This window comes from Mustela nivalis, assembly GCF_964662115.1.
Source record: "Mustela nivalis genome assembly, contig: HAP1_SCAFFOLD_1268, whole genome shotgun sequence".
Lineage (NCBI taxonomy): Eukaryota > Metazoa > Chordata > Mammalia > Carnivora > Mustelidae > Mustela > Mustela nivalis.
This window is the reverse complement of record NW_028135396.1, coordinates 54,555-69,805: the sequence shown is the minus strand read 5'-3', so window position 1 is coordinate 69,805 and position 15,251 is coordinate 54,555. Positions and strand designations below refer to the sequence as shown.

The following is a 15,251-nucleotide window of genomic DNA, read 5'->3' as shown; positions in this document are numbered from 1 at the left end:
ATAGTCATGCTGATGAATGTGAAGTGGTGTTTCAATGTGGTTTTGACTTACATTTCCTTGATGACTGGTTATGTTACACATCTTCTTAAATGTTTTTTGTATATCTTAAGAGAAATGTTTCTCCATGTCCCTTGCCTATTTTTAAATTGACTTTTTTAAAATTGTTGAGTTGTTGGAGTTCTTTATATGTTCTGGATATAATTCCTTATCAGATACATAATTTGCATACATTTTCTCTCATTCCATGGGTTACCTTTTCACTTTTGTCCTTTGATGCACAAAAAAGTTCTAATATTGATGGTGGTCGGTTTATCTACTTATTCTTTTGTTGCCTGTTTTTCTTAGCATTCTGATGAAGAAATCAGCCAAATCTCAGGGCATGAGCACTTTCCCCTATTTTCTTATAAAAGTTTGATGTCTTATTTTTAGGTCTTTGATCCATTTTTGTAGGTTGTGTAAGGAAAGGATCCAACTTCATTCTTTCACATGTGGCTTTCCAGTTTCCCTAGCACCATGTATTGAAAAGACATTGTCAAAAAACATTTGACTATATGTGCAGTCACATGGGACCATAGGTGGAATAGAGTAGTATTTCTCTCTGGTCACTGTTTCATTGGTGTGTGTCTGTGTTTATGTCAGTATCACACTATTGTAGCTTTGTAGTACTCTTTGAAGTAGGGAAGTGCAAAATTTCCGACTTTATCCCCCCCCCCCCCATTGTTTTGGCTATTCAGGTCCCTTCAGTTTTCTGCAAAAAAATGCCATCAGGATATTTATAGGGATTGCATTAAATCTGTGGATCACTTCAGATAATGTTGACATGTTAACAGTATTAAATCTTCTAGTTCATGAACAAAGGATGTCTTTCCAGTTACTTTTTAAATTTCTTTTAGCAGTGTTCTGTAGTTTTCACCTTGTTGATAAAATTTATTCTTAAATATTTTATTCATTTTGATGCTTTTGTAAAATCAGTTGTTTACATGATTTCCTTTTGGGATTGTTTAGAAGCACCACGGATTTTTGTGTGTTGATTTTGTGTCCTGCAACTTCATTGAGATAACAAGTAATTTTATTCCTTAAGTGCTAACACGTTTGAAAATCCCTTTTCTTTGACTAAGAACATACCACCTAGAAATCTGATCAGAGCTCAGATACAGGGTTTATCCCACAGGCGCTCTGCCTTACCTGCCTATGCAGGTTGGCTGCTATATAGGATCCGTCCAGTGCAGCAGTATGTTACTGGTGCTTAATGTTATTTGTGTTAAGTCCCTTCTTAATTCCACTTCCTGTATATTCATCAGCAGAGGACAAGAAACCATAATTCTGATTATCCCAGAAGAGTATACACTCTGTACCAGATATTATCACGTGAGAAAATTTGTTGACATCTGCTAATAGTTTTTGTTGATTCTCCTCCTGCCCTGTTTATTAGTATTTGAAGAAAATAGGGCAAATTAATTATGTTAAGGGGAATAAGGGTGGGGTAGAGGAGTAATACAGTGTAGGAAAAAATTTTTTCATTGTAAACCAAAACCGGATATTTTGGTTTGTGAACTACAATTCTGTTGGTATTCTGACTTACGATTTGTCTTTGATTAAGCTTTGGGTTCTTTTGGCAGTGCTAGGTACCTGCTGCTGGGCACATAGTTGTAGGGGCTTCTTTACAACCATGTGTGACTAGTTCATGCTTCTGAGCAGCTGTGTGTCTGATTCCTTTTAAGATTATAAGTGTTTTGTTAAAGTGTTTCTATGCTAAGTTTGGACATTGCGTTTTAGGGAAATCATCAAGATTTAGTTACTTAAATTACCATAGCAGAATGTATCCTGTGAATTGATGATGCAGATTAAAACATCTTTGTTTTATCCAACAATAGAATTGAATTCATGGATAGGAAAACCAACAGGCATTTCCTGCCATATTTATCAAAACAGTGTTTTAAAGAATGTGTAAAGTTCTTTACTTAAACAAATCGCTGTGTTGACTTCCGGTGGAAGATGATGATCTAATCCCATATGTTAAAACAAACAGACAAACACACACTGAAATGACCAACAAGATAATGGGAGAGTTTGGTCTCCATGGAAACCCTGGAAAGGTGCCATAACTAAACTAAAGAGAATTTTGGCAGGAAAAGGTACAATTGAGAAATGCAGCGAGGGAAGTTCTTTCTGGTTAACTTGGTGGTTGAGAAGCCCTCTGTGGTTGTGGGTAAAGACCTATTTAGAGATAGAATTTAAGGATTGTCCATGGGGTAGGTGGTTGATTTGATACATTGTACTTTGAAGCAAGGATTAAAAACTAAATGACTCAGAATGGTTCTTACCAAGGACAGTATGATCAGTGATCATGGTTGCAGGGGAGAGACTAACCATGAAGCATGAAGCAGGGGAGAAACTAACCATGAAGCACAAGTTCAAAGTTGGCTTGCTCTGAAATCTGCCTGTGGTTTGCACTGTTGCTACTTGACTACATATTGCTGAGTCTCTGGTGATCAAGAAAGTGTGACAGGCGGCCTGTAAGATAGCCCCCAATAATCCCTGCCTCCTGGTATTCATGCCTTGTATCTCATTCCCCTCCCACTTGAGTGTGGCTGGAGCTAGTGACTTGATTCTCCCAAGTATGACAGAAGTGAATGGGTTAACTTAACAGCAAAACTTTTCAGGTTAGGTTACAAAAAGGCTTTGGCTTTCATGTTGATCTGTCCTTTCTGATTTTCTCTGAAACAATCTCCCATTTTGTAAACTTCTCTGTGGAGCTCATGAGGCAAGGACCTAGTATTCTGGCCAAAAGCCAGTGAAGACCTGATGCCTGCCAGTAGTCATGTGTATGAGCTTGGACTGCCAGCAGATCCTTCCACCATTAAGTTCTGAGATGACAAGAGGCCCTGGTGGACACATAGACTGTAGTCTTGTGAGAGACCCTGAGCTGAATGCCCCCAGCTATGCCACACTTAGATTCATGAGAAAAACTGAGAAGATACATGTTTGATTTTTTTAAGCTTCTTAAATTTGGGTTAGTTTGTTAGGCAGCAGTTCGAGAGCAAGACAGGAAATAACAATGTGAGAAAACACACACACACACACACACACACCCTGCCCCCAAGTTCTGAACTTGGTTCAGAATGTTTTCTGATTGAACCCGACACAATTCCCAAATGTTATATAAACATAGATCTTTCTCCTTTAATTTGAATATACAAAAAGCTAGACACATACAGTCTCAGTAGTCTGAAAGAAGATGGCCATTATTATGAGCACGTGTTATCCTGTGATACAGACTTATTGCAAGAAATGAGAGAAAATGTTGCAATTTAAACAAGAACCAATTAGTATTCTCAAGGAGACTCATGAACATTTGAAGAAAAAGAATTAGAGAGCAGGAAAGTGAAAATTCTTAAGTGAGATTTGTGATTTTTTAAAAAAATTTTTAGTTTTTTATTATCATATAATGTATTATTAGCCCCAGGGGTACATGTCTGTGAATCGCCAGGTTGACACACTTCACAGCACTCACCATAGCACATACCTTCCCCAGTGTTCATAGAAATTTGTGATTCTTAACTGTTGATTTGTTTTTGGAGAGGTAGCAGAAGGCTTTAGAAATAGTCCCATATTTAAGAGAAAAAACTGAAATGGACACAATAGGCACAAGTGTAAGAAACAACAAAGAATAGATCCAGTGTATAATAAAGGTTCAGAGTGAGCGATCAGAGCAAACGTATAAAAGATAAAGTCAGAGAAACAGTAAAAATTATCTTGACCTAGAGAGGAAGGATCAAAAGGGCTCAGAGAATATATAGCTAACATTTATTGAACAGTTACTATGTGTCAAGTATTTTTTACCTTGAAACTCATTTGAAATTCTCTACCACCCCCATATGTGGTAGGATCCGTTAATGTTGTTATTCTACAGATAACTAAAATGCATGCCAAGCAAAATAAATGAGATCCATACCTAGGAATAGCCTAGTGGATTTAAAAATTTTAAAATACAGAAATAAATACTACAGACAAGAAACTGGTTACCTGCAAAGGAAGGTATATGGCTGCCATGTTGGACAGTGCAGAATAGAGCATTTCCATTATAATAGAAAGTTTTGTTGGATAGCACCATGTTCAAGATGGTGGCATGGCATTTAGAAAATCCTGAGGAAGAAGCTATTATAACCTAAGAATTTTATTTTATTTTATTTTATTATTTTTTAAAGATTTTATTTATTTATTTGACAGACAGAGATCACAAGTAGGCAGAGAGGTAGGCAGAGAGAGAGAGAGAGAGAGGGAAGCAGGCTCCCTGCTGAGCAGAGAGCCCAACGCGGGACTCGATCCCAGGACCCTGAGACCATGACCCGAGCCGAAGGCAGCGACTTTAACCCACTGAGCCACCCAGGCGCCCCTAACCTAAGCATTTTAAATTAGTGAAACTATCCTTCAAATAGTCAGGATAACAGTATGGCAGTTTTCAGGCTTATGATGATTGGAAGTATGTCTCTCGAGTACTTTTCTTGAAAAAATCCTACTCTGTATATCCCGGAACCTGGGGAGTCAGCAACTCAGAAGGATGATGAATCAGCTTCAGAGTCCTATTTGTTTAACCCTCTGTTTCTCAGAATAGCCTAAGATCTATTAAAGGGAAAATCTTCCTTGATGGCAAATCTAAAGAGAATATCCTTCATAAACCAGATTTCAAGCTGTAAGAGCAGTGATTTCAACCTACAACATCTCAACTCTAGAGCTGCTTCTCCCTCTGATGGTTGCTAAATAAAACCACAGAAAACAGTTTGTATTTTAAGGACACTTAATCCACTGAAACCACTTTTGTTGAAATCACACAGAATATCTTTGTGCCGCCAAATCCAAGCTGACTTCTCAGTCTTCACTTTGCTCGATCTCTGTGCACTTCTTGGGCACAGTTCATCATTGTCTCCTTTTAGAAACGCCGCCTGGCTTCCAGAAAAGCTCTTCCTACCTTACCAGTAGTTCCCTGTGCAGTCTCCTTTACTAACTGGCTCCTCCTCCTTAGTGCTAAATGTGGGAGGCCTCAAGGCTCAGTCCTCAGGCCAGACTTCTTGTTTTCTGTAATTACTCACTAGGAAATCACATTTAGTGTTTAAATGTCTTCGGTTAGCTGATGATACTTTAATTTATATCTCCTCTTCCTTCCCTAAACTGCTGTTAAATCTGTCAGCTGCCTATATGACATTTCTTCTGCTTGTATGTGTGATTGAAATCAATACCCAAAGAGGTGAAAATGAAATTCTTGGCCTCTCTTTCTCTTTTTAAAATAAGATTTATTTATTTAGAGAGCACAGGAGCAAGTTTGCGGAAGGGCAGAGGGAGGAGGAGAGAGAAACCCTAGCAGACTCCTTACTGAGCTAAAGCCTGACCCTGAGGTCTCAAGACCCTGAGATCATGGCCTGAGCTGAAACCAAAAGTCAGACGCCCAACTGACTCCGGTGCCCAGGGGCCTGTATGCTCCTTTTTTACCCCAGACTTGCACATTCCTGGTGTGTCTTTCCTTAGTAAATGGAACTACCTTTCCTCCATTGGGCTTGGTTCTAAAACCTTGGATTTATCCTCTGACTTCTCTGTCCACCGGCTTAAATCTGAGTTTATCCATCTTTCTCTGGCTGCCCCTGAGGTCAGACCATCATTATCTTTGCCTATGTTTCAGCAGTAATTCAGGAACCAATCTCCTTTTTTCCAGTTTTGCATTGTATTCACACAACAGATAATTATCTCAGAACAAGGTAGAAACCCTGCAGTGGCTTCTTACCACTCTTAAGTGCACAGTCCTTCTACCATGGCATACAAAGCTATATTTGATCAGGCCTCTGTTAACTGAGCCATCTCCTCTACCACCTTACTCTGTATTAGTGGTATCAAATTTAGCAAACTTATTTCTACTTAGGATGCCTGAAATATTTTCCTTCACAAGTTTGGATGACTAATTCTTTTTCATTTTGGTCTCTGCTTTAGTCACATCCTCAGAGAGGCTTTTCGATGACCATTCTACCTGAAATAATGCCCCACTGTCATTACTTATATTCTCTTGTTGATCTGTTTTTATAGTAGTTAACACTATTTGAAACATTTTATATTTGTTTATAATAGCCCCCAACACTAGAATGTATGTTCCATGAAGGCAGGGATTTTTTTGTCTGTCTTATTTAACTCCTGTATCCCTAGCAGCTAGAAATCCTAGCATGACCCAGAGTATTGTACCAGCATATAAATACATGCTTACTAAACTATTGTTGAAGGGAGGCCTTTTTCTAAAATGAGCAAAACCACAGAAGTGCATGAGATTAAAACAAACAAAAAACACACAACAAACAGTTTCCAGAATTAGAGGGTAAATGTTTAGTTTTAGTAAGTGGAGAAGATCTTTAATGTTTAATTCTCTCTTAATGAATTAATGAAAGAAATTGCATCTTTGAAAATGGAATTATGAAAATTTCAAGTCATTGGATAAGCATGATTACAATTATTTAAAAAGTATGGTGGAGGAAGCAAGGTGGCAGAAGAGTAGCAGACTGAAATATCATTAGGTCCAGGATTTCAGTTATCAAATTATTCTGAACAGCTACAAACTCAACAGGAGATAGAAGAGAAAGAAGAGCAGCAAATCTAGGAACAGAAAATAGAACACTTTCTGGAAGGTAGGATGGGCGGAGGAGTGAATCTAAAGTGACCAGAAGATAGACTGTGGGGGGCGGGGCCGGCTCCTTGCAAGCGGTGGAGCAGCGGAGCAGAAAATCAGAACGTTTAGAAGTTAGCTCCACTGAGGGACAGAGCTCCAGTGGCTAAGCGGGGGTGGAGCCCTCTTGGGGACAATGTGGTGTCAGGACCTGTGGGGTCACGCTGTTGGAGTGTGACAGAGTTGCCAGGTATCGGAGTGGGGAAGCCGGCTACAGAGACGGAGCAGAGTTAGCTCGCTCGAGTTTGTGGTTACCGTAAACCGTGATCCAAGGCACATTCGGGCCACTGCTCTTTCAGCAGGGAACCCATAAGCGGCAGATTGAGGAAACCCCCTCCCTTCCTCCTCCGAGAGGAGCAGGACAGGAGTGCGCAGCAGGAATCTGTTGGGTTTGGAGATTCCAAATGGGGCTGTGCACCAGAGATAGAAACGTTCGGTCATAGTCCAGGTGAGCATGGAGTGTGGCTGGAGACAAGGGAGATGGGAGGGATTGACTGCTTTTCTCTGAGGGTGCACCAAGGTGTGGGGCCTCAAGCTCTCTGCTCCGTTGGGGCTGGAGATTGGGAGGCCGCCATTTTCATTCCCTTCCTAGAAAGCTATAGGAAAACATGCAGGGAACAAAAGGTCCAGAGATTGAACCCACACATATTACTTAGCCTGACTCCTGGCAAAGGCAGTGCAGTTCTGCCTGGGGCAAAAACATTTGAGAATCACTGCAACAGGCCCCTCCCCCAGGAGATCAGCAAGAACATCTAGCCAAGACCAAGTTCACTGATGAAGGAGAACCTTTAGTCTTACAAAGTTAAATTTATTTTATTTTATTTTTTTCTTATTCTGTTTTAACTTTTCTTCTTACCTGTTTAACGTTTTTTAACTATTTTGTCTTTACCTTTTTAAAAAATTGTTAATTTTCATTGTTATAGTCATTATCCTTTTATTGTATTTAACCTTGTTTTTTGTATACATATAGGGTTTTTTTCTTTAAAGTTTGGGATACAATTTCTTCTAATAGCTCAAAATAATACCCTAAGTCTAGCACATGGCTTTTTTCCAGTCTCTAGCCTGATCACATTCTTTTTTTTTTCTTTTTCTAACCAAATGATCTTAACATTTCCTTTCTTAGAATCTTTTTAAAAATTTTCATCTTTACAGTATATTCCATCCCTTCATCGTGTTTAGCCTTATTTTTGTGTATATATATTTTTTTCTTTAAAAATTAGGAGGTGATTTTTTTTAAGAGACCATAATACACCCCAAATCAAGTGGGTGGCTCTGTTCTATTCACCAGTCTAATACATATATGTAATTTTTAATTTTTTTGTTTTTAACGCCCCCCCCCCCCCCAGGCTTTGGATCTCTTCTGATTTGGTTAGTGTACATTTTTCTGGGGTCTTTGCCACCCTTTTAGTATTTTATTCTCTCATTATTACATTTTTATCTGGATAAAATAACAAGGCGGAAAAACTCACCACAGAAAAAAGAACAAGAGGCAGTCCTGACAGCCAGGGACCTGATCAATACGGACATTAGCAAGATGTCAAAACTAGACTTGAGAATGAGGATTATCAAGGTGCTAGCTGAGCTTGAAAAAGGCATGACGATTATCAAGGTGTTAGCAAGGCTCGAAAAAGGCATGGAAGATATTAAAGAAGCCCTTTCTGGAGAAATAAAATCCCTTTCTGGAGAAATAAAAGAACTAAAATCTAACCAAGTTGAAATAAAAAAGTTATTAATGAGGTACAGTAAAAAATGGAGGCTCTTACTGTTAGGATAAATGAGGCAGAAGAGAGGATTAGTGATATAGAAGGCTAAATGACAGAGAATAAAGAGGCTGAGCAAAAGAGAGACAACCAACTACTGGACCATAAGGGGACAATTTGAGAAAAGTGATACTATAAGATAAAACAATATTAGAATAAATGGGATCCAAGAAGAAGAAGAAAGAGAGGGGCAGAAAGTATATTGGAGTGAATTATAGTAGAGAATTTCCCTAATATTCCAAAGGGAAGAAGCATCAGAATCTACGAGGCACAGAGAATCCCCCAATCAAAATCAGTAAAAATAGGTCCATACTACGTCGTCTAATGGTAAAACTTGCATGTCTTAGTGACAAAGAGAAAATCCTGAAAGCAGTTCGGGACAAGAAGTCTTTAACATACAATGGTAAAAATACTAGATTGGCAGCAGACTTATCCACAGAAACCTGGGAGGTCAGAAAGAACTGGCATGATATATTCAGAGCACTAAACCTGAAAAATATGCAGCCAAGAATACTATATGTAGGTAGGCTGTCATTGAAAATGGAAGGAGAGATAAAAAGCTTCCAGGACAAACAAAAATTAAAAGAATTTGCAAACACCAAACTAGCCTTATAGGTAATCGGGAAAAGGGGTACTCTAAGCAAAGAGCCTAAAAATAATAGACCAGAAAGTAACGAACATAGTATACAGTTACAGTCACCTTAGAGGCAATACAGTGGCACTAAATTCATATCTTTCAGTAGTTACCCTGAATGTGAATGGGCTAAGTGATACAATCAAGAGACATAGAGTATCAGAATGGATAAAAAAACAAGACCCATCGATATGCTGTCTACAAGAAACTCATTTTAGACCTAAAGACACCTCCAGATTTAAAGTGAGGGGGTAGAAAACAATTTACCATGCTAATGGACATCAAAAGAAAGCTGGGGTGGCAATCCTTATATCAGAAGAATAAGATATTAAGCCAAAGACTATAATAAGGTATGATGGACACGCTGTCATACTTAAAAGGTCTGTCCTGTTGAAGATCTAACAGTTTTAAAAATGTGTGCCCCAACATGGGATCAACCAATTACATAAACCAATTAATAATAACATCAAAGAAACACATCGACAGTCAAACAATAATACAGTAATAGTAGGAGACTTTAACACCCTCCTCACTGAAATGGACAGATCATCCAGGCAAAATATAGCAAGGAAATAAAGGCATTAAATAACACACTGGACCAGATGGACATCACAGATATATTCAGAACATTCCATCCCAAAGCAACAGAATACACATTCTTCTCTAGTGCACATGGAACATTCTCCAGAATAGATCACATCCTGGGTCCCAAATCAGGTCTCAGCCGGTACCAAATGATTGGGATCATTCCCTGCATATTTTCAGACCACAGTGTTCTGAAGCTACAACTCAACCAAGCTAGAAAGAATTCAAACACATGGAGGCTAAAGAGCATTCTACTAAAGAATGAATGGGTCAACCAGGAAATTAAAGAAGAATTGAAAAAATGCATGGAAACAAATGAAAGTGGAAAACACAACTGCTCAGAATCTTTGGGACACAGCAAAGGCCGCCCTGAGAGGAAAGTATATAGTGATACAAGCCTTTCTCAAGAAATAAGAAGGGTCTCAAGTACACAACCTAACCCCTAAAGGAGCTGGAAAAAGAATAGCAAAGAAAGCCTAAAACCCAGCAGGAGAAGAGAAATCATAAAGATCAGAGCAGAAATCAATGAAATAGAAACCAAAAGAACAGTAGAACAAATCAACAAAACTAGGAGCTGGTTCTTTGAGAGACTTAGTAAGATTGATAAACCCCTGTCCAGGCTTATCAAAAGAAGAGAAATGACCCAAATAAAATCATGAATGAAAGATGAGAGATCACAACCAACAACAAAGAAATACAAACAACTATAAGAACATATTATGAGCAACTGTGCACCAGCAAATTTGACAATCTGGAAGAAACGGATGCATTTCTCAAGACATATAAACTAGCAAAAGTGAACCAGGAAGAAATTGAAAACCTGAACAGACCCATAACTAGTAAGGAGATTGAAGCAGTCATCAAAATTCTACCAACAAACAAGAGCCCAAGGCCAGATACCTTCCCATGGGAATTCTACCAAACATTTAAGGAAGAATTAATACCTTTTCTCCTGAAACTGTTCCAAAAAATGAAAATGGAAGGAAAACTTACAAACTCATTTTATGAGGCCAGCATTACCTTCATCCCAAAACGAAAGACCCTACCAAAAAGGAGAATTCCAGACCAATATCTTTGATGAGCATGGATGTGAAAATTCTCACGAAAATACAACCTGATAGGATCCAACAGTGCATTAAAAGGATCATTCACCAAGTGGGATTTATTCCTGGGCTGCAAGGTTGGTTCAACATCTGCAAATCAATCAGTGTTGTACAATCCATTAATAAAAGAAAGAATGAGAACCATATGATACTCTCAGTAGATGTTGAAAAAGCATTTGACAAAGTACAACGTGGTTTCATGATCAAAACTCTTCGCAGTGTAGGGATAGAGGGTACATACCTCAATATCATCAAAGCCATCTATGAAAAACCTGCAGCAGGTATCATTCTCAATGGGGCAAAACTGAGAACTTTTCACCTAAGGTCAGGAACATGGCAGGGATGTCCACTGTCACCACTGTTCAACATAGTATTAGAAGTCCTAGACTTGGCAATCACACAACAAAAAGAAATAAAAGGCATCCAGATTGGCAAAGAACAAGTCAGACTCTCACTCTATGCAGATGATAGGATAGGATACTTTATGTGGAAAACGCAAAAGACTGCACTCCAAAACTACTAGAACTCATACAGGAATTCAGTAAAGTGTCAGGATATAAAATCATTGCACAGAAATCAGTTGCATTTCTGTACACCAATAGCAAGACAGATGAAAGAGAAATTAAAGAGTTGATCCCATTTACAGTTGTTCCCCAAACCAAAAGAAACCTAGGAATAAACCTAATCAAAGAGGCAGAGAATTTGTACTCAAAACTATAAAGTACTCATCAAAGAAATTGAGGAAGACACAAAGAAATGGAAAACAGTTTGTGCTGATGGATTGGAAGAACAAATATTATGAAAATGTCTATGCTACCTAAAGCAATCTATACATTTAATGTAATCCCTACCAAAATACCATCCACTTTTTTTTCAAAGAAATGGTACAAATAACCCCAAAATTTATATGAAAGCAGAAAAGACCCCGATAAGCAGGGGAATGTTGAAAAAAGAAAGCCAAAGTTGGTGGCATCACAATTCCAGACTTCAAGCTCTATTACAAAGCTGTAATCATCAAGAGAGTATTTTACTTGCACAAAAACAGACACATAGATCAGTGGAACGGAATAGAGAGCCCACAAACAGACTCAACTCTATGGCCAACTAATGTTCGACAAAGCTGAAAGAATGTCTAATGGAAAATAGACAGTCTCTTCAGCTAATGATGTTGGGAAAATTGGACAGCCACATGCAGAAGAATGAAACTGGACCATTTCTTTATACCACACACAAAAATAGACTTAGAACGGATAAAGGACCTCAAGTGAGACACAGGTATCCATCAAAATCCTAGAGGAGAACACAGACAGCAAACTCTTTGACCTCAGCAGCAGCAACTTCTTCCTTGAAACATCTCTAAAGGCAAGGGAAGCAAGGGAAAAAATGGGACTTCAAGATCCAAAGCTTTTTGCACAGCAACGGAAACAGTCAGCAAAACCAAAAAACAACTGACGAATGGGAGAAGATATTTGCAGATGACATATCAGATAAAGGGCTAGTACTCAGAATCTATAAAGAACTTAACAAACTCAACACTCAGAGAACAAATAATCCAATAAAGAAACTGCCGCTGAGGGGCGCTTGGATCGCTCAGTGGGTTAAAGCCTCTGCCTTCGGCTCAGGTCATGATCCCAGGGTCTTGGGATCAAGCCCCACATAGGGCTTTCTGCTCCGCAGGGAGCCTGCTTCCTCTTCTCTCTCTCTGCCTGATTTTTTGCCTACTTGTGATCTCTGTCTGTCAGATAAATAAATAAAATTAAAAAAAAAAAAAGAAAGAAATGGGCAGAAGACAGGAACAGATAGTTCTGCAAAGGAGACATCCAGATGGCTAACAGATGCATGAAAAAGTGCTCCAGACTCTCGGCATCAGGGAAATACAAATCGAAACCATAGTGAGATACCACCTCATACCAGTCAGATTGGCTAAAATTAAAAAGCAAGGGAATGACAGATGTTGATGAGGATGAGGAGTAAGGGGAACCCTCCTACACTATTAGTGGGAATGCAGTCTGGTACAGCCACTCTGGAAAACAGCACGGAGGTTCCTCAAAACGTTGAAAGTAGAGCTACCCTCCAACCCAGCAATCCCAGTACTGGGTATTTACCCTAAAGATACAAATGTAGTGATCCAAAGGGCATGTGCACCCGAATGTTTATAGCAGCAATGTCCGCAATAGACCAACTCTGGAAAGATCCTAGATGTCCCATCAACAGATGAATGGATAAAGAGGATGGGGTGTGTGTATGTGTGTGTGTATGTATATGTGTGTATGCAGCTATCAGAAGAAATAAAATCTTGCCATTTGTAATGATGTGGATGGAACTAGAGGATATTAGTTAAGCTGAATAAGTCGATCAGAGAAAGACAGTTAATATGCTCTCTCTGATAGGAGAAATTTGAGAGGCAGGGTGGGGGCTTGGGGGTAGGGAAGGAAAAAAGGAAACAAGATGGGATTGGGAGGGAGACAAACCATAAGAGATTAGATTCTTAACCTCACAAAACAAACTGGGTTGCTTCAGGTGGGAGGGTAGGGGATAGGGTGGTTGGGTTATGGACATTGGGAAGGGTATGTACTGTGGTGAGTGCTGTGAAATGTATAAGCCTGATGATTCACAGACCTGTTCCCTGGAGCAAATAATGACGTGTTAATAAAAATAATTTTGAAAAAAGTATGGTGGAGGCATTGAGTTGCAGTGTAAATAGAGTAGGAAGGTCAGGAGTATGACCTTGAGCAAACCTGCCAGAGTTGAGAGAAAAAGGATTTTTAAAAAAGGGAAAAATGGACGAGAAGATTTTTTTCTGAACTAAATTTCCTTTTAATGTCGTAGAATGTTTTCCTTTTAGTCAAACATTTTGGTGCTTTGTTATTTGTGACATAATCTTTTGAATTTTTAGCCAGTAGAGGTAAACTTTTTTCTTTAAACCAAAGTTGTATCTGCCATTTAGATGCTGTTAAATAATACTTAATATTAGACAAATATCAGTCTACTAATGGTATTAAGTATATTCAGGCACCATGATGGGAAGCTGGACATTATTATTCTTGCTTTCATCTTTAGATCTCCACACCTTATCAGTGATGAGGCCTTGCATTATAAACTTCATAGATGTATTTTAAAACTTCTTCACTTCTGTCCCATTTTTGCCTCTGTGGTTTAGTTAATGAAATATTAATATTAAAAAACCAATTTAATAGGTTTGTTGTGAGGGTTAAATACCTAACATACTATAAGTGCATTTTGAATATTTGCTATTTATGCTAATATTGTTACTGTAGATACTGGTTCAGATCACTCTCATTCCTTACCAGGATTTGTCTAGTCTTCTCCCAGTTCCCAGTTCTCTTCACTTCAGCCTGAGTAATCTAAAGGCACACCTGTTTGGATTACTTGTATTTAACACTTCCCTGTTTAAAACTTCTCAGTGGGCTCCCTTTTATCATTGGAGTAACATCTGTGAAATCTAACTTTTTCTTTGAACAGGCTGCTCCTTTGTAGTGGGGTTTATAGGTGAGCAGGGAGGAGTCCTGTCAAAACAAAATAGAATTGAGTGTGGCTTTGCCAGGACAGATGAACAAGGAAGGGCTTTCTGTTTCTTAAAGCATGGCCATAATAATTCTAGTTTGTAAAGATTTTTTTTAAAATATTTTATTTATTTATTTAACAGAGATTACAAGTAGGCAGAGAGAGAGGGGGAAAGCAGGCTCTCTGCCCAGCAGAGAGCCCGACTTGGGGCTCGATCCCAGGACTCTGGGATCATGACCTGAGCTGAAGGCAGAGGCTTTAACCCACTGAGCCACCCAGGTGCCCCTAGATTGTAAAGATTTTAGGTGATATTAATAACCAGATGCCCATTCTGATTATAAAAATATCTTAGGGCATGCAGAGATGTACAAATTTTGTGCAGTATTACTTTGTATAATCTCCATGGAAACTATGCATTATATTTTGATAAGGCAGCTTAATGGGGTGATTTACTTTGTGGAATGAATTATGAGCCAGTTAAGAGTTAGTGAACATCTAACAAAGATGGTAACTTTTTAGGTTTAGAATGGTCAGTTTCGAGCTCTTCATTCTAACATTATATAACCTTAATACACCAAGGCTTGTTTGTTAAGATCACACCTATAGAGTAAATGTATTAGCAACTGTTTATCTTTCTGTTCTTTGTTGCAGGAGGGTATGGTTCCATTCCATTTTATCCAAACATGATATCAGATTATCCAGGAACAAGTTAAAAAGAAGGGAGACTGGTTCCAGAACACATCTCTGGAAATTACCCTATGGACCCTGACTCTCATGGCAACATTACAATGTAGGTTTTATATGAGCATCAATAGCCAGTGGTCTTTGTTGAGCCTATCACGTAACATGTTCCTGTTCACTGAGTCAGAGGTTGAAAAAGGACATTATAAAGTCTGTTAGCAGTTGCTTTATTATTGGAAATAATGGTGTAATCAAAGTGATAT

At 38.6% G+C, this 15,251-nt stretch overlaps 1 protein-coding gene across 3 annotated transcripts in view; it reads left to right on the top strand.

Annotated features, from left to right (window-relative positions):
• The window catches only part of PPP2R2A (protein phosphatase 2 regulatory subunit Balpha), an 89,734-nt gene that overhangs the window by 25,260 nt on the left and 49,223 nt on the right, over positions 1-15,251 (top strand). Inside the window, exon 1 of one of the 3 annotated variants that reach the window (XM_082750550.1) lies at positions 14,973-15,097. The exons of the other annotated variants lie outside the window; for them this stretch is intronic. Within the exon in view, the coding sequence (XP_082606676.1) occupies positions 15,082-15,097 (16 nt within the window). The 5' untranslated portion in view covers positions 14,973-15,081. Of the gene's footprint in view, positions 1-14,972; positions 15,098-15,251 lie in introns of those variants that run through there. 3 annotated transcript variants of the gene reach the window in all.